This window comes from Plectropomus leopardus, chromosome 11 (genome assembly GCF_008729295.1).
Source record: "Plectropomus leopardus isolate mb chromosome 11, YSFRI_Pleo_2.0, whole genome shotgun sequence".
NCBI lineage: Eukaryota > Metazoa > Chordata > Actinopteri > Perciformes > Serranidae > Plectropomus > Plectropomus leopardus.
Window position 1 is genome coordinate 6666031 of NC_056473.1, and position 20316 is coordinate 6686346.

General features: G+C 39.7%; 2 protein-coding genes across 2 annotated transcripts; both read left to right on the forward strand.

The window, feature by feature from the left end:
- The first annotated feature begins 426 nt into the window (after positions 1-426).
- On the forward strand, positions 427-1508 carry LOC121950098 (P2Y purinoceptor 3-like). The gene has a single exon (XM_042496012.1). It carries the CDS (start codon positions 438-440, stop codon positions 1506-1508), a length of 1071 nt encoding a protein of 356 aa, XP_042351946.1. The 5' UTR covers positions 427-437.
- Positions 1509-3038: 1530 nt separating this feature from the next.
- LOC121949675 (vesicular glutamate transporter 2.1-like) lies at positions 3039-17545 on the forward strand. The gene is made up of 12 exons (XM_042495396.1): positions 3039-3625; positions 5021-5276; positions 5717-5835; positions 7685-7799; positions 8731-8818; positions 9030-9116; positions 10242-10384; positions 10469-10618; positions 13683-13815; positions 13905-14015; positions 14102-14229; positions 15964-17545. The coding sequence occupies exons 1-12, from the start codon at positions 3540-3542 to the stop codon at positions 16291-16293; spliced, it is 1746 nt and encodes a 581-aa protein (XP_042351330.1). The 5' UTR covers positions 3039-3539; the 3' UTR covers positions 16294-17545.
- Positions 17546-20316: the final 2771 nt, after the last annotated feature.

Sequence of the window (20316 nt, forward strand, 5' to 3'; positions counted from 1 at the left end):
TTGGACGTGTTTGGGTTAATCCTAAATTCTGTAGCCCATCGGCTCCTCTGCTCTGCTGATGACATTAAAGTTGCTGCTGGAGTAACAGATGGCCAGAGAGCACTGATAACTATTCAGTGTTTGTTCACACCAGTGGGTGTGTTTTACACCAAAATGTGCTGGCGTGGTTGTTGGCACACCGTGAAGCCATTGTAACAAAGACATGGGCAACACTCAGGTCCAGGTAAGATTCATTGTACTTTACACATTTTATTCATCAGACTGATACAGATTTTAAAGAGTGTAATAATGGAAAAGGATTGTTTAAAAGTGTAGAATGTTTTTCTGCTATCCTGTCTATATCTTTCATGCTGTGTACTGACGCCCAGGTGTTAATGAATGAAGCTTTATATGGAGAAAAAGAGGATATAAAGTGCTTAAGTTGAACCTGTGTGCTCATGACCACCCAGCCTCCAGAGGAAGCCTTCTGCAACCTGGACTCAGGAGGTTTACCGGTGGTCCAGCTCTACGTGATGCCGTCCTTCTTCCTGGCGGTGCTGATCCTCGGGCTTCCCCTCAACCTGCTCTCCCTCTGGGTTTTCTTCCACCGGCTGCGGCGCTGGACCCGCAGCACGGTGTTCCTCTTCAACCTGACCCTGGCCGACACCTCGTGGCTGCTGGCCCTGCCGTACCTCATCCACTTCCACCTGGACCACCTGTACTGGCGGCTGGGGCTGCCGCTCTGCATCGGTGTGAGGATGCTCTACCACAACTACTTCTACCTCAGCATCTTCTTCGTCACGTGCATCAGTGTGGACCGCTACCTGGCCATCGTGCACCCGCTGCGCTCTCTGGTGCTGCTGGGCCGGAGGCAGACCTGCCTGCTGTGCGTGGCGGTGTGGGTGGCCACTCTACTCCTCAGCATACCTGTTTCCACCATGGGTCTAATCCAGACCTGCCCCGGGAGCAACCGCACCATCTGCACGCTGTACATACTGCTGAGTGAAACCGGTGAGACCCTCCCTTATTCCCTCTTTTGTACCATCGTCGGCTTCCTCTTCCCGCTGCTCTCCATCTGTTACTGCGGCCTGCGCAGCGTCAGGGAGCTGCGCCTCCGGCCCTGCCGCCCCGACCCGCACAACAAGCAGCGGCGGCTCCGGCGGGTGCTCTGCTCAGCGCTGGTTTTCTTCGCCATGTTCTACCTGCCCTACCACCTGAGCCGCAACGCTGCCATCGTGATGCGCGCGATCTACCCCGACAGCCCCGCCTCCTGGCGGCACGCGGACCTGGCCTTCGCCCTGGAGATGTGCATCTGCAGTCTCATCACCTGCATTAACCCTCTCTTCAGCTGCTTCATGGGCCGCCAGTTCAGGAGGGAGTTTCACAGCATTTTTAGCGTCGTGTTTTCTCAGTGTCCGGGCACGCGGCTGGCCTCGGTGATATCTAAGAGGACCCGGATGACGGTAAGGCACAGGCAGGGCATGTCTACTGTCACACCTGAGTGCGCACTGCCTGCGCCTGGATCCTAATGAGCTCCGGAAAGGACTGTACTTTACTAATCACAGCAGGGGAGTGGCAGGGGTGTGACTTTGTTTGTTTGTTTAATATATTTATCATGAAATACAGTTATTTTACCTTGAACCTCCCTGAATGACTGGAGGAGAATGCATTTGCTTCAATAAAAAATTGCCATATTTTACAGTTTCTGGTTGTGATATATGGTGTGATGTTGGAGATTGTTAAAGAAAGCATGCCTTTAAACCCTCATGCGGATTTTTTGGGGAGTATCAAATGCAAAACAGAGCCAGATAAACAAGAAGAAAATCCAGGTAAAAGTGAAAAACATGAAAAATGAGGAGGAATTACATTTGAAAGCCTTTTTAATAGTGGCCAAATTAATAATTATTGTCTTTTCAAATCACTATTATGAGGGCTCTTTAATGTAAGTCCTCATTGTTTTTTTGTTTTTTTTGTTTGGTTTTTTGGGGTTTTTTAGTATTTTTTAAAAACATTTTTGGAGTGCCTGGACTTCCTACTTGTTCATCCTGTTGGTTTTCCATATATCACGTCACATGACGTAGGATGTCACGTGACAACACAACAAGGAAATGTACCTATATTTACATCCCAGCATACCTGTGCAGGATCACAAAGCCCTGACAAAGGCCCCAATGCTGAAACGTGTTGGCGTTTTACTCACTTTTTTACTCTTTGCTACTTACTACAAGAGTGACCCCTCCAAAAGATCCACCACATCGTGATGAGCTGGTTCTTTTTGCCCCCTTTTTTTCCACCCTATATACAAGTTTTTGACCATTTGATCATAGCTTCCAGAGCAACCGCTCACCCCCCCCCCCCAAAAAAACAAAACAACCATTTAAAGTCCAACGCCCCTGCCCTAAAACATATTTTTTTTTTAAAAAAAAACTCCCTCCCCAAAGTTCTCAAATATCTGAAATGCCTCCCCTGTTACACCACCCACTGTCCTCTCTAAAGTAAAGAACAATCCCTGATGTCTAATGAAACTATAGAGAAGCTTTGTATGTCCTTTGTTTAATCGTTTTCTTTTATTGGTGAAATAAGATAAATACACAATAGCCTATATAACAACACTGGTCCCCTTTATCTCATTTCATCTCACATCAGCTGAGATTTGGATTCTTACGCAACACTGCCTCTGCGTGGTTGATTGCATACTGTACTTTGCAGTCTGGTGTCACGTGTTAGTTATCAGTTAACAGTTATTTTATTCAGTTAAAAAATAAAATCACCACTTTATTAAATTTGCTGAATTTTCTATTAAAGTGTCACTCAAGTTTTAAAGCAGGTCAAAGTAAAAACATAAGAAATAAAACCGGATGTGGAGGGAGGGTCGCGGAGGGGTATCATGCTTTGTGCTTGCTGCAGCAAGTGATTTATAAGTAATCGGAGCTCAACCTGAAATTATTTTTTTGATGTAGAGACAAATAAGTCAAGGAGATAGGTTATGCAATTGGAGGTGGTCGCTGTTCACAGATTTTTAGGTGGTAATTGAATTAGAGGAGCGCAGCGGAGGGAGGAGGGGCGCTTCTCGGAGCTGCTGACAGGTAGATGAGCTGTGCGCTGTCCGCGGTGCTGAAACCTCCTCCGGCTGCCGCCTCACCGGAGATCCTCACCTCACATTACGACCGGAGCTCCGCTGACCTGCACCGGGATTCACAGATTCACACTTTTCTTTTCCACCCCAAAAGATAAAAAGAAACCCAACTTTGAGTTTTCTGTGTTGCTGTTTTCTAATCGCCGCCTGGATCTTAAAATGGCACTGCATGGATTAACATTGCGCAAGGCAAAAGCGGACTTATTTGACTGCTGTTTTGTGACTGTGAAACCAGCCCTTTCAGACTGAACGTGGCTTCTCCCTCTTTCTCCATTTTCTTGGTTCATCTTTTCCGGACATCGAGGCGCTTTTTTCCTTACTAACAAAAAAAAAGGGCGCGTTATTTGGATTAATAACAATATGCTCATTAATGCGGCGCTTCCATTTGTTGTAGTATTATAGAATTTTCAAATACATTTTGGATATGGAGCCAGGCACGGAGAGAGCTGTCCCTACCACTAAAGAGGGGCTAAAACAAATCGCAGGAAAGGCCCTCGGGAGTCTTTACAGGTAAGACGAAAAAAAATCCCCCCTTTCTGCATGTCTTTTAATCACACATTTATATCTGTTATGAGAAATTCAAAATAGAATCCAGATGTTTAGATCAGACATGGCTCTATATGTCCTTATCGCCGAATTACAAATACATCTGGGGGGGAAATCTCTTCTTTATGAGATGAATCACGGACAGGATGCTGAAAGCAGAGTCGTGTGGCCCGAATATTTAAGGATCAGATATTTCCCTGGAGGATGAGCCCCTCCACCAGCTGCTGTGGGTGTTTTTTTTTTTTTTTTCTTAATAATTAATGAAACAGAACGAGTCGTGACACAAGGTCGGAGGATATCTATTACCTCATGAATCCATCTCTATTAATCCAAGATCGATGGACTTCATATCAATTGACTTCCTTTATTCTTTATACTGTCAGAAGGAGCTAAAAGAAAGCTGACAGCAAACAGATCCTCACTTTAAAATCGGAGCAGAGGAGCAGTTTTTCACATGTTTAAAATTGAATTGTTTATTATTTCTGATTGGAAATGTTAATAAAAGGCCTTTGATTGAATATTTATCCAGAAAAGGCGAATTTCTACACAAATCATTTGAAAAACAGTGTCTTTTTATAAAACAGAAACAGAAAAATTATATATTATATATAGAAATATATATTTGCAGGTACCCAACATTTTAGTTTTTTTTGCTCCTTAAATTGCTTTTGAACTTGATTCCAAGCTGCATCACTGAAACGTGACTCAAAGCAATGCATGAAAAAAAATCATTTAGCAGGCCTGTTACGAGGCCTTCGCATTTTAATGCTCATTTATTTATTTTCAATGAAACTTAAGTTCCTTTGCATGAATTTGAAGTGCCAGAGCAAAATGCATACGCCACATTCTAAAAGAGCTAACTGAAAAAAAATGAAAAAGGGGCAGAATTAACTCTAAACAACGCTGCTGCTGATATTGCTGCAATGCGGTATGAAGGTATTTCTTTCCTCGTTTGCCAGCGGATCATTCTTTTGCAGAAACGTGGAGAATTTCAGCAGGGAACGAAAAAAAAAAGCAGTTTGACTTTAAGTGAAAAGGGGAGCAAGCTTTGAGGGGCCTGAGCCAAATTAAAGAAAGAAAATAAAGACATTCTCAAGGCCTGTCTATACGGGACGCGTAACGAAGATGCAAGCCATTTTTCTTAGTAGAATAAGCTGCAAACAGCCTGTAAAATACACGTAAATGCATGCATTTTTGCATTTTTTGTGTGCAGCAAAATCAACAGAATCAAATATTTCCCACTGATATCCGCTCTCCTTTAAACGCATCTTAACCTGGATGTTTGATTTCATACATCCACTATGAAGTTGATCAAATACAATTTAAAAAAAGAGCATTTGATCGGGTTGTGTCGTACAGGAGGCTAGAAAAGCGGCAGCAGACAGGTGAGGCGATCGAGCTGACGGAGGATGGCAGACCCACGGCGGACCCGGAGCGGAAGAAGCCCCTGGTGGACTGCACGTGCTTCGGGCTCCCGCGCAGATATATCATCGCTATGCTGAGCGGCATCGGCTTCTGCATCTCCTTCGGTATCCGGTGTAACTTGGGTGTGGCCATCGTCAGCATGGTCAATAACCACACTATCCATCAAAACGGCAAGATCATCATCAAAGAGGTGCCTGATAAAACCCCGCCCCCTCTCATGAGACGCGCATGTTAAACAAGTGATGAGGGCCACAGCCAATAGATGATCGATTTAACACACCTGGAGAACTTCAACTGAGCCTATATATATAACTTAAATTACATTTTTCGTGTGTCGGGCCTGCATGTTATAGTAAGTTGAAGCAAATATTGCATGTTGCTTTATTCTTATTAGTATTTTGTCTTAAAAGCTGCTTATTTTGTGCTTTGATTAACTGATTGATCACTTTTTAAACCTACCGGTGTCGCTGCAAAGGTCAAATAAAGTTGATCCGAAAAAAAATGTGATTATATTTACCACTTGCAGTTTTTAGGATTTATATAAGAGACACCTTTAAACAAATTAAATTGCTTTAAAACGACTGATAAAGTGATTTTGTTTTTGGATTTTTTTTTATTTTTGTCTAAAAGAAAGCGAAATTCAACTGGGATCCAGAAACCGTGGGGATGATTCATGGCTCCTTCTTCTGGGGCTACATAGTTACTCAGATACCAGGAGGGTATATCTCCTCGAGACTGGCTGCTAACAGGTAAGACTGCACGCATATAAATAAGTAGCCTCCCCTCAATATTTAAAACGTGCATTTTTCCTAATAAATACATGGAAGTGGCAGAGGGCTTAAAATGGGGGGTAGCCTTTTAGAATAGCCTACATTTAATTAAATGTTCGAAAAGACTCGTGCACGTGATCATTTTTCCAAATTTAACAGATAAATAGTGTGTGGTGTGTGTGTGTGGAGATTTAATATCCCTGTTGCAGATATGTTCATTTTTAAAATTCATAATAGAAATGTAGGTGTAATGTTTGTCAGGCTGGAGAAAGGAGCCTGACCTTACAGCAGATAAACTGAGGATTTGGCTGATGCCCACCAGGCGTGCCTCCTCATGTTAATGAGCTCCCGTGGGACCACCGTGTCTAATCCTTTATGTTCAGAGGCATGGCAACCACGCCGGCCAAAGCCCTGTGTGTGTGTGTGTGTGTGTGTGTGTGTGTGTGTGTGTGAGAGAGAGAGAGAGAGAGAGAGAGAGAGAGAGAAATGCTGTTCTAAGTAATGATTGTAGCACCATTTCAGTCATCTGTATTACATTATTTCACAACAAATGATTAGTCAGCTACAGTTAGACACAAGGAGAAGAAGAAATGTAAAACAAATATGTAGAAACTGTTGAAAACAAAACACATTATTAAATATTAACCCCGTTTTCCAATAAGACAAGAGAAACAACACTGAGGTGGTTAAAAAAAGAGGAACAATATCCACCTCTTCCCATCACTTCCCACAGATGAAGGGGAGAAGAAAAAAACATAAAAAGGAGAAAAACACTTAAAAAGAAAGAACGAAAAACAGTGTACTGTGCTAAGTATGTTTCTATGGTCATCCTAAAATAAAATGACATTATACAATAAGTGGAAAAGTGAAGACAAATGTTCAGCTAAGAGTAAAAGTCAATGAGGTGTCATGAGGGTGCTGTGGTATAATCAAGGAAGGGTTGCCAAATCTGTTTAAACCTACTTGTTTTCCCTGACATCTCATGTTGTATTTTCTCCATGTATAAAGTATTGGAGAACCCTATGAGCCAGGTTTTGAAAAACAAAACAAAACAATTTTAACAGCAACAATGCAAAATATTCATAGAAAGTAATGTTAATTTAACAATGATACCATGAAAAGGAACAGTAAGCAGTGGGATAAGATTGCATTTTAAGTCCTTGTATGTCCACATTATGGGATTGTTATATTTCTCATGAGGGAAATAATAAGATGCAAATCTTTGAAGAGCTTCATCATGCCAAGTCAGCTGAGCCCAATGAGGCCTTCTGCTGCAAACACCTCCTGTCCTCACCACGAGAGAAAGTGAATATCTGCCTGTTGTGTGCGTGTGTGTGTGTGTGTGTGTGTGTGTGTGTCCAATTAGGATTGATTTATCTTCCTTGTCAGTGTTTAAATTTCCACTAACGAATCATAAAGTATATTGTTGCATAGGCATGGATTTTAGGGGGGACGCATGGGACACTACCTGCTCTATATTTAAAAAAATGAAAGTAGTAAAGGATTTGTATTTTGACAAAATATAAGATATTACACCATAAAGTATTGCAAAAAATGCACAAATTGGTGCATAAAAATTCACCAGAATGCAGGAAAGTAAGTATTACATGTGCAAAATTTTCTAGCGGAGGACCCCCAAACCCCCTTTTCATATGTGTGAAACAAAACTTCTGCCCTTGTAACACTGTATGGATATTTTCTCACTTATCTGATGTTGTAGTCTATTTGAAGTGCTTGAGTCAATAACCCTGCCGTGTATCTTGTTTGAAACATGATCTTGTTTTGATAATATTCTGACAAATCATCCCTACACACACTGTTTATCCAGAGTTTTCGGTGCTGCCATCGTGCTGACATCCACCCTGAACATGTTCATTCCCAGCGCCGCGCGGACGCACTATGGATGCGTCATCTTTGTGAGGATATTACAAGGGTTGGTGGAGGTATGGATGCACAGTTTGCTCGTCAGATCCTGACCTTTAAAAGACTTCAAATTGATGCCTCATTATCGAGCCGAGAGCTAAGTTCGACCCCTAATGAAATGATCCTGGCATTCTGTATATGACCACGTTTTACACAAATCCTGCCAGCTTTCTGTTTGAGTTAGAAATTGAAAATGGAGCCCATTATGGAGATGTTCCACTTATTATACTGGATACAATTGTCAGATTAGTCCGCAATCAACAAACAGCATAAACCCCTGAATAGCTGGGCTTAGTATGTTGGTGTACATGGTCATGTTCACAAACGGAACAAAAGAGATAAAAACCCACTTGATGTGGGCGGCTCCCTCAGCTCTACAGAAAACATTTCAGCGCCAGAGATGCTATTATCAGACTGAAGGTCATCCTCCTTTGTGATTTTGTTTTGCTGCCATTTGCAGCTCATGACCGTGGAGAGAGCGAGCGCCTGCGCTCAGCACCCTCCGACTTATTACTGCAAATTAAACATTAGCATTTCAGGGTGTCTCCCACTGCAAGCCCCAGCAATTTGTGTCTATCAATAGTTGATTGTATGCCACTTAGTGTGTAATGAAGATTTAATGGGAGCAGTTCAGTTTTTTTTTTCATGAAGTGGGTAGTCAGCCTGAATCTGCACTGACTCACACCTAATCCATTAGTCTCTATTAGAAAGGTCAGCTACAATGCATGTCAATTTGTTTGTTATTAACTACAATTTGTCTCGTATGTCTTTGGTAAATGAGAACAGACTACGTCAATCAGGCAGAATCAGTTACGCTATGTTAATTCTATTGACTGAAAGTGGAACAATAGATGTAAAATGTATTATTTGCCTCAGATTGAGAAAAAAACATGTTGGAAAATGATCCTTGTATGTTCTGAGTGTGACTGTACATCATTTGTCACCGTGCAGGGAGTGACTTACCCAGCCTGCCACGGGATCTGGAGTAAATGGGCTCCACCGCTGGAGAGGAGTCGTCTGGCAACCATCTCTTTCTGTGGTACAAACTCTACACACACAGTTTCTGAGACTCACTAGTTTTATAATGGCTTTACCCACAAATGCAGGTTTAGAATAACAAAATATTGCTTCTGAATTGTGTGTAAATGCGTGTATGAACACATTTGTCAATAAACACTCGGACAAGGCTGCTCTCTGGATAAGCAGTCGGGATCAAATTCTGCCCGCTCATAGTATTTTGTCTTGTTCAGGATCTTATGCTGGTGCAGTGATAGCCATGCCTCTGGCTGGGATCCTGGTACAGTACACTGGATGGTCCTCTGTCTTTTATGTGTATGGTGAGTGTCACAGAAATCGCCTGAAACACCTTAAGGAGAGACTATTTGACTTTTAGAAGAAGGAATGACAGTTTCTTACGAACAACAGGTTGAGTTCATAAGCAATTCATCACACCCAATCTCAGTTTAACACAGCAGATCTGCTGCTAAAGCCTTAAATAGTCTAACATGGCCAATAGCTGCTGGTGTGTGGCAAACTTTAGATGGATATTACTGTGACTGACATTACTGACTCATGTTGCTGTCTTCATGATTCCTCTCTGTGCAACTGTTATACTAAGTTTTAAGGCCCAAACACACCAAATCAACATCCAAGAAGTAGTGGCGAAGAAGGCCAGTTGCATTGCTCCAGGCTGCCTGTGTCTTGGCCAAAAGGTTGCGCTTGAACATATAGCAAAAGACTACAGCCAACGGCCACCTAGCATGTATATTCTGCGCTTGCCTGAGAGGAAATAACTCGCCACACCATCTTTATTTATCATTCCAAAAGGAAAACTGGAAGACTGATAGGAGGAATACAGTCGAGGCACTAGTTATCCAGTTAGCAAATTAACAACAGAACCCAACAATGAAAGAAAAGAGAATATTTACAGAGTGAACAATAACACAATGAGCAGGTTTCCATTAACCCTCAAATTGTGCAAATTGAAATTGCAAATATGCAATATGCATAATGGAAACATGTCAATTTAAAAAATAAATCCCATTTATCACAAAAAAAAGTTTTTACACTCACATGAGGTGGTGCTTTTGGCAAGTTCAAAAAGCCATATTTCACAAAGCTGCAATGGAAACACTTTTTTGGCTTTTATAGGTCACATGATGCTATGGCTATGGTCGGTAGAAACTGGCACCCATGATGCCGCAGGAGCTACAAGACTTGTTATTGCATCACATAAATCTTTAAAAGTTGAGCGGATCATCCGGAAGTTTTGAATCCACAATTCCTCTGTGAAATCGTGGACTATCACCTCCCAGAAATCCCTCATACACTGCCTGTTTGGTACCTTTGACAACTTTGGGATCTCTGCTAGAATTTGAGATAAAGCTCAGGGTCTAAGCAATGTTTGGCTGCATGAGTTTGTAATAACTATAACATGTTCATCACTGTGCTGACGTGTTCAGGATGCTTTGGGATCTTGTGGTACATGTTCTGGATCTTTGTGTCATACGAGAGCCCAGCGGAGCACCCGACCATCACTGAAGAGGAGCGCCGTTACATCGAGGAGAGCATCGGTGAAAGCGCCCAGCTGATGGGTGCAATGGAAGTGAGTTCTCGAGCTGTATCGACTGATTTGTTACACCACATTGAGTGCTGTACGTTCAGCTGATTCTTTGTTTGTTTTTAACAGAAATTTAAGACCCCCTGGAGGAAGTTCTTCTCCTCCATGCCCGTCTATGCAATCATCGTGGCCAACTTCTGCAGGAGCTGGACCTTTTATCTGCTCCTCATCAGCCAGCCGGCATACTTTGAAGAGGTGTTTGGCTTTGAAATCAGCAAGGTAAATAAATCCCTTATAATAACTCGTATCGACCCTATAAATATCTTTCAACACCATGCGTTCAAGATAACAAGCTAAGACTTTCTCAGGCATGAATTGCAAATGAAGGACCTTATTGATACTACGATCCGTCTTCCTCTGTGCTGAAAAGTATAACGATGCTGTTATTCAAACTCATGTCACCTATTTAATCTTCTGCGTTATTTTGACAAAATGCTGAATATAAATGAGGCTATAATTGATATTTTAGAATAGCAGTGTTTGGAATGACAACGTGAACGTGTTAAAGGGGTCGCTGTGATGACCCTATAGAGAAGTTTCACCTGAATGAAGTTTCATTTCTCAGCTTTAGGAGATTTATATTGAGTTTCAGCTCTTTGTGTGTTTCAGCTCACTTTTTAACCAACTTAAAATAATTGCTTCAATCAGTAACACATCAGTGAAATAAGTTTTATTAAATCTAGTTATCAAGTTCGATTAACACAACTATTTGAAAATCTAGTTGAGAAAACTTTAATTCATTCATGTGTTAACGATTGAAGCAATTACTTTAAGTTGGTAAGCAGTTCTCATTTTACAGTGAATTTTATTGTTTTGGTTCATTCTTACTATTCTCATAGTGTTGTTTTTAGATGCAGCAGGCAGCAAAAAGCTCTAAAAACCCACTGTACACTACCTGATCTACATTTAAGGTGGCGCAAACATAGTGGCGCATTTAGCAGTTAAAGAGCCCCGGGAGCTGGGAGAGAGCAAAAACAAAGCTAAAAGACAAAAAATTGTATTTGTCATATGATCAGAAATACAACTATAAAAGTTATAATGTTCCCATGTAGCTGTGATGTGTAAATAAGCACCTTTTTGCCACAACAACACAAAGAGTGATGAAATGTGATTGTTGTGTTCATAACTTTAACTGCCAAAAAGTCTCTAAAACTCAGTTATTGTGGGTTGAGTATGAGGGAGCAATATTTGGTGCAATATTTCAACTACAGCAAGAATCTTGACTATATTTAACATGGTATAGATTGTATTCATATTGTTATTCTTACTTATGAATATCTTGTTGTTCGCTGTTGCAGCTTTGTACACATATTTATATTCTTATATTTTGAAATTACATTAGTTTTATACATTGCATTGTAGCATAAGGCACAGTTTTATATTTTACACACTTTACACACTCAGCACATTATCCATATTATGATTTGAATATTCACATATGAGTGCTCATTGTCACATGTATATATTTACACACTTATATACTCAGTATACTATACATACTTTATTTTACATATTTAAATATTTCCCTACAGTTCTAATGGTTTACTGTTACTATATTTGTATTTTATATTTCATATTTTTATATACTTGTACTTATTTCTACTTGGGATAATTCTCTATGCTTGCATCAGAGCGACCATAACGAACTACAATTTCTGCCCAAGGATCAATAAAGTATTACTGATTCTGAAGCACTGAGACAATAGACTCATAGTAATTAAGAGCAAAATATGGTTAGACTCTGAGGGATGATGACAAGCTAAGTGCATTTACTAAAGTGGCTGACATTTCACATAGTATTTAGAGGACTGTTCCTTAGTAACCTGGTTCATGTCATTTAGCCACTAGCAAACGGACTCTGGAATGACTCTTTTGGTTCACCTACCTCAGCTGAGAGGTAGCAAGTTCACTTTGTTCCACAATTTTTTCTTAGCTTTTTTTAGTCTAATAACTAAATAACTCTTGTGTGCAATAATGATATAGCCGTCATGAACACACTTTTTGGAATTTCAATCCAAAGCGGCTGTGCTTCGGCTCAGTGGATGTGCGCTCTCTTCTATGAGGTTAGTTGCTGAATGAGAGTGTGTTGCTGAGCAGCAGCTCTCTTTGACTCAGTGGGTCTGTGCTCATGAATGACTTGTTTGTTGTGCTCGAGTCGTGCTAAACATCAGTCTGATCCAGTAGCTCACTGAAGTTAACCTGGCTCTTGTGCACCATGCAGAGGCAGGATTTTGGATTCACTCATGCTTGTAAATGGAGTTCACTCATTCCTCTTTAGGAGGTTTGCTCATGAATCTAACATCACTAATTTAACAATATAAATACTTTGCCTGACTCTCTAAATGGTTTGCTTGAAATTAAAAACATTTTTTCATGTTTTCATGACCTCAACTTAAGTGGTATAATTTTCCTACTTTGGCATAATCTTTCTTTTATTTTAAGAACATTGGCTTTGAAATGATTTGTGTGTATTGGGGCATTTTTGTACGATGGAGAATTAGGGTCATGTTAAAGAACAATCAAGAGTAAAGTTAATAAGAAAAAGAGAAAAAGTTGTACAATTTTAAGAAAAAAAGTAGTAATATTATGAGAATAAACTCGTAATATTACAAGAATAAAGTTGTAATATTACGAGAGTAAATGAGGAAAAAAGTAATAATTTTATGTAATTAGGCAACCAAGGGCAATGGTTGTTAAGGAGGCAGCCTGTGCTCTCGCCTGTTTTATAGTTTGCTGGCCATATGTTTATTTCCATAATGAAATACTGCCTTTATTACAAATTTGTTTTCGGAATAATATGCTTGTACTCTTATAAAATTATGACTTTTCGTAATAAAATACGATATTTTCACGGAAAATTGCAACTTAATTCTCATAATATTCCAATTTTATTCTCAAAGTCTCAAAAAAAAAAAATTCTCCTCAATGTGGCCCTTAAACTATTTTTACAATGATTGCTAATGAAGGTACAGCGTTCTGGTAATTTTTTTATCTTGCTGTCCACAAGTGAATGTGTCAGACAAAGACTCCAGTTAATCTTAAAATCTCCTAATCTTTACCCTCACTTGGAGAGTGTGAAGCATGAATCAAGCTGGCCTGGCAGGTGTAATTCAGCTTCAGGGTGGGCTGCTGTGATTACTGCGGCTGAATTATTGCTCTGATGTGATGCTTCAGTCAGAGGCTCAAACGGGCCCAAAGAGAGGAAAAGAAGAATCACTTTTGTTTTGACAGTCTCTTTGTAGTTGTCACATTTACCTCAGACAAGTGTTTGATGGTTTCTCAGGTTGGAATAGTGTCGGCGCTCCCTCACTTGGTCATGACCATCATCGTGCCCTTGGGAGGCCAGTTAGCCGATTACCTGCGGACCCACAACATCATGTCCACCACTATGGTCCGCAAAATCATGAACTGCGGAGGTGAGGCTTTTAATCATCCACTCTCTGTCTGTTACTTTGATATTATAGAAGTATTTCTCACCGGTTAACTCTCTTCTTGCTGTTTTTAGGGTTCGGTATGGAGGCCACTCTCTTATTAGTGGTGGGTTATTCTCACAGTAAAGGGGTGGCCATCTCTTTCTTAGTTCTGGCGGTGGGTTTTAGTGGATTTGCAATATCAGGTGAGTCACAAAACAATGGATTCTAGTCCTTTTTTCGCTTTTCAAACGTGCCTGAAACTCAGAATATTCCCTCTGTGTTGCTGCAGGTTTCAATGTCAACCATCTAGACATCGCTCCTCGCTATGCCAGCATCCTCATGGGTATATCTAACGGGGTGGGAACGCTGTCAGGGATGGTCTGCCCTCTAATAGTGGGAGCCATGACAAAGAACAAGGTGAGCCATTGCTATTCATGCAGTGTGAATGCTAATGCAGAGTGGAACTTTAAAAACCCCTGAAAAGGTGCTCTGTAAAATCTGTGAGTCAGTTGAACTTACTTAAAATAATCTTGGAAACAGAGAAAGGAAAGTAATTATAAATATTAGCCTGAATTTATATTTACTTAAAATACTATTGTTAAGTTTGCTCAAAATGTATCTGTATTTACTCAGTTTTGTGAAGTTTTTGTAACTTAAAAACGACAAGTGAATTTACCTTGTTCTTTCTAATTATTGGCAACTTTGGTAAACCAAGTTAGTCTGACTTAACTCGATCATGAAAAAAAGAATTTCAACAATGTTGAAGTTGGGAGATCTTCGAGTTCTGTTTTGTTAACATGTTTCATAAAGTACAAATATGATTGATTAGTTTTCAACCAGCAGAATACAGATATATATAGCACAGTTAACTTGGTTTACTGAAGTTGCTAAAACTTAAAAATATTGATTAAATTAAACTTCACATTTTTAAGTTGCAACAACTTCATGAAATCTAGTAAATATAACTAAATTTTAAGCAACCTAGATATAAAGTTAACATAGATTAAGATTAATAGTTATATTTACTTACATTTCTCGGGGTAATCACTTTCCTACATTTTTAAGTAAAATCAACTTGGCAGATTTTACAGTGTGGTATTTTTCTACAGACCAGTTATGCAACATTCAGAGCATATCTATGATGCAGGGTCTGCAGCGGGATTGTCTGCACATGGTTCTCAATATGGAGGTGGCTGAGCTAGCAGCTAGCATTTAGCAGTTAACTGTGCTAGCCCGATAAACAGTGTTAACGGTGGCAGCAGTGCTGACAGAGCTAACATTGTTACCATGGAGAAAATAATACTGTAGACACTTGCTTCCATGTCGCCACCGTCCAAAGTACTTTTATTTCTGTGTTTACTGCTAATAAGCTTTGAATTGTATTTACTTGTTGGTATGGGTTGTTAATGTCATTTTTGTTTTGTAATTGTTTCTTTCTTGTTTAATTCTAGCTTTAGTTATTGTTTGGCTATTGATGTGTTGCCTCTGCAAGTACGCCCACTTGCTTCTGCTTTGCCTTGTTTGTCAAAGCACTTTGTAAACTCTGTTTTTAAAGGTGCTATATAAATACAGTTATTATTATTTTATTTTATTTTACTATTATTAACATCATTTTTATTAGTAGTAGCAGTAGAATGGAATGTAACAAGGTACATCTAAGGACAGTACATTTTCTGCTACTTTAAATTTCATGCAACTTCATTTAATTCAACTTCACACGTCCATTATATTTATCATGCCCTTTTATTCTATTTGAGTAATCATGTGTTAAAAAATACCCTCTTTTATTGTTGTTGGCCTCAGACTGTGATCTGCTGCTGTCTGCTGCTTGACAGTCATCTTGCCTCAGTGTCACAAATTCAACATCCCCTCCCTTCTCCGATGCTAAACTTAGCTCATGTAATCTGAACTATGGCACTTTAGAAATGTTGATATGATATGTATGAAATGTCAATAGTTTTGGGGGGCTGGAGATGTATGACATCACCTTTATCCAGTTACTAAAAGATACAGATACTAAAACCTCTCATATTAAACCAAAGCAATTTGAACTTGAGGAGAATTTTTATGGTAACAAATGAGTAAAGGAAACTCAATATCAGGGCTTTAAAGAAATGACTCACCCTGTCTGCAACTGTTTTCTTTTTCTAGACTCGGGAAGAGTGGCAGTATGTCTTCCTCATCGCTTCCCTGGTGCATTATGGGGGAGTGGTGTTTTATGGGATCTTTGCATCCGGGGAGAAACAGCCATGGGCCGACCCTGAAGAAACCAGCGAGGAAAAGTGTGGCTTCATTGATGAGGATGAGCTGGCCGAGGAGACGGGTGACATCACGCAGGGTTATGGCGCAATGGGAGGCCCCGCTAAAAGCTACGGGGCCACTGCGCAGCTCAACGGAGGCTGGGTGCAGGACTGGGACAAGACGGAGGAGTACGTGCAGGAACCGGCTGGAAAGATGTATTCTGAGCGCGGCTACTCTTAAACCGGTTGTGGTGAGTCTGCTCACAGGCTCATCATCACAAATTGCACAACATTATCTTAGATATTTAAATCCATTCTGTGTATTCAAGTAAAAACGGTTACTAGTTTCAAAAAGCCAATGTAAAGAAATAGTTGCAATGCAGAACAATCCTCATTAGATTCTCACACGTCTCTCATCACATCTACCTACTGTAGGGCTTCACTATACAGAGAGCAAACTGCAGGCCTATGTTGTACTTCGTGGGCACTTAAACCTCATCAATCTACTTGAACAACATGAGCCAGATGACACTGCAGTCGACCATCATATAGGGTCTTTCTAATACCACTCTGATTGCACTGAAACTATGAGTATTCTAAAATTCTGTTTCTCAAATGTGTTTTATGTACTGTATATACCTGTATACTGTTTCTGTGAGACTATTGTGGATTTTGGGTCGTTGATCTGTGTTAACATTAATATAAAAGGCCATATTTTTCATGGACAGTACCTTTTCAGGGAGATGTCTGCTTGCAAAAAAGGTCTCCTCCTCCTCCTCGAGCGAGGCCTGTAATACAACTATAAGACAAAACTAGCGTGAGTGAACCGTAGAGTTTTAGTGTTTGTTTGTTTGCATGAATTTGCTCCGATCAATGTTTTAGACGCAGCCGCCTCACAGTCATGGATAGTCCCCATACGGCTCACTGCTTCGTTCTTAGATAATCTGCCATTATGAATAATAAAATGAACTTTTCAGGTGCCAGTCGTGATGTGAGACAAATCAAAAAAAAAAAAAAGTTTCGAAGGCGATTGCTCAGATGACATTGTTTAATTGATGTTTGGTGTGCACTGCAATAAATTCTGTGTACCAGCCGCCACCCATCACATCTTGTTTTGTAACGTAACACTGGCTTGCTATATCTAACTGTAATTGTTTTGGAGTCATGTAATGCTCAACATTAAGGTGTGTGTTTTAACAAATTACTAGTGTCTGGAGAATCCAGCTTTAGTGCTCATGACGCAGGACATGTTGCATTTTTGACAGCGGGGAATGCAGTAACGTATGTGAACAACCAGGTTGTTGTTATCTCTCGGTGTTTCTTGGTTGTTCTCACTGTTGACACTTTGATATCGTCACGTTTGAGTGGAGCACACGAGTCAATAGACGGCTCTTCCACGCGACTTTATTTGCTCTTTGAACACTTTTCTTCATTTGCTGTATGGAATCTGCAAGGATGTTTAAAAATATATGAATATTTAAGAATGTTTTAAGATGACCAAAAGATGCTATTATGGCTTTGTGCCTAAAGTTTATGTAAACAAGATAAATGTGATTTTATGGCTTCTAATATTGTGTTTAATGAAGAGGTATGTTGATGTCAAAAAGTGTTATAAAAAATACTCATATCATTTTATAAAAAAAAACAAGCAAAAGTCACGTTTTTGTCATTCTTCGTCATCTTTTCACCTGTACTGTAGTACATCCAGCTGTTTATCTGAGGGTTAGCGGTCCTCTGAGACTGGAGCCAGACTGCTAACCAGTTTAACCACCTTCTCCAATCAGTGTCGTGCATCTCCAATTCTCTCCATGTTTCTCATTAGTAAATCAATGACAGAGGTCCCTGGAGTCTAAGGGAGAGTATTGGACCCTGTAGTTTGGTGGTAAAAGGAAAAACAGCGATGCTATTACTGGAGTTTACATCCCTACAAACCAGGATCATTGTCTGTCTTCCCAAAGACTTTAATAATATGGAGTGTACATGAGGTGTCAGTGTAGGTGTTTAAAGTGTGATAATCCTATTAAACCTCTCGGCAGCATCTCACACCTCTCTGGATTGCACAGGAAAAAGATCAGACATGTAACTGAAATAGATAACACACTGTGAAAATGTAAAGTGGAATATTATACTCGTGGCACACGCTGTGTCCTCAGCGTGTTCTCCACGACACAACTGAGGTCAGCAGAGTTACATGCAACACATTCCACTATTGACCCGGCTCCTGCATTCAATCCTGCCTAATCAATACTGTTTAAGTCCAGAGCGTATTGGACTGTTAAAACAAAAATGCCTCTAATGAAAGTTTTAATTCAGATTAAATGTTGGAGACAATGAAGGTCAGGTCATCTTTGTGGTTGTCACTGTGTTTCCTATTTATTTGTTTTTCATGTTTGCTAGAAACACAATGAACACTGAAACTAATACAACACTAAAACATATAAAAGACATCAATGCTTATTACATACACTTAATTACTTAATTTACATATTAATCAAATACTTGATTTCACCTTGCATGAGTCCAGCTATGGAATAAGGTCATTATTAATGTTACTAGCACGCATCAGACAATGCACAGTTAAAACACTGATGTTACAAGGTGAAACCTGAGTGCAATAATCATCGATGCATCTTGTTCTGTGATGATGCCATCCAATGAAAGTTAGTAACAGCATGTACTTGATTTTAAATCCGCATTAGGATAACTTTATTTCATCTTATGAAGGGCTCTTTGCATGGTTAGAATAGGGTCTTCTTAAAAAATTATCCAAACACACTGCAGGATTTGTGCAAAATAAAACTGCCTTTATTTTACATGACAGTATGAATTTAAAATGACCAACACCACTGCCTTCATTTTTCACCCTTCTATTGATGAAATAGCATTTAGGCACTCCTGCTTCCCTCGTCTCAAAGTCATTTGGGTTTTTCGAATGGGTTTTTGGTTAGATGTCTTTTTTTTTCTTTTTGCAATATTTTATTAAGTTTTCAGATATGGTTGGAAGTCTCAAATAAGGTCTCTGGTTAACACAAGCTGAAGAGACATTCGCATTTTGTTCTACACCAAAAATATATCAGTAAATACCCATCTCGTGATGTCTTTTTTTTTTTTCAATTTTTAAAAATTTTTGTGTACTATGTAATGACAAATCATATATACATTGCCGAATCTCATCCATATGTGCACATATGATTTACAAATTTTGCAGGTAGTGATACTCCAGGAGGAAAGGTAACTTTTTGTCTGACTCTCCCATCTCCATCCCAGCTGGCTTAGAATGACCTTTGATGTCTCAGTTGTATAGTTAAAAAAAAATAAAATTAAATGAAAAACAAATAATAATAAAGATACAAATTTAGATAATAAAGATAAAAAATATAGATTAAAGATTAATGATTTAAAAAAAATAAATAAATAGAATTTGTAACATCTAAAGTGTTCATGTCTTAACAGGCTGTTGCTAACAAGAGACTAAATAAGTCTATGGAATTCCATCACACAGAGCTGCGGCAAACACAAACACAGCTTTACGGCCTCATTGTAGCGACATTAAAGATATGCAAATATAGTGCAGTTTGTTCATAGCCTAACATTAGTGTTTTCCTTCTGTCAATTGAATTTACACTTAAAAAATCATAAAAGTGGTGTTCTTTTGTGAAGATTATCTTGCTGAATAAAACTCATCAGTGTCATAAACATTTGTTTGCCACAAATCTTATTTTCTGCAGTAATCCAATGAAAAAATCCTAATGGATTTCCGTCTTTGTTTTCTGGGATTTAGTTTTCCCTTTTTTTGTGGTATTTTTCCTTGCTTCATTCATTCATGTTTAGTCTATTTCCTGTTTTCACTTTGTGGGTTCACTCCTCATGTGTTATGTCTGGCTTTACTTCCTGCCTTTGTGTGTTTTCCCGCCTTAGTGATTGTCTGCCCCGCCCTGATCGGTTTCACCTGTTCCTCCTCTGCCCTGCTCTCACCTGTCCCTCATTATCTCCCTCCTTTCTTTTTGTGTCTTTGACCTGTTCAGACCTGTATTGGCGTGTGTTTCAGTTATCCAAATGCAAGTGGACAACCGAGACACACCACCCTTTATACCTGTCTTTCAAGAGTCTCCTGCTGAACCACTTATGTTCAGATTTTGTTACGCCCCGCACACTTTTTCTAGCTGTTCTGTAGCATGCTTGTTAGTTAGCAGTTAGTTAGTTAGTTAGTTATCAGTTGTGTCAGTACAGCTGGAGATCTCACTGCCAGCAGGTACAACACAGG

Coding starts and splice junctions, on each gene's coding strand:
- LOC121950098 (XM_042496012.1), top strand. CDS start 438: ATGACCACCCAGCCTCCAGAGGAAGCCTTCTGCAACCTGGACTCAGGA.
- LOC121949675 (XM_042495396.1), top strand. CDS start 3,540: ATGGAGCCAGGCACGGAGAGAGCTGTCCCTACCACTAAAGAGGGGCTA. Junction 7,800..8,730: donor TATTACAAGGGTTGGTGGAG/GTATGGATGCAC, acceptor GTCACCGTGCAG/GGAGTGACTTACCCAGCCTG. Junction 9,117..10,241: donor CTCTGTCTTTTATGTGTATG/GTGAGTGTCACA, acceptor TGACGTGTTCAG/GATGCTTTGGGATCTTGTGG.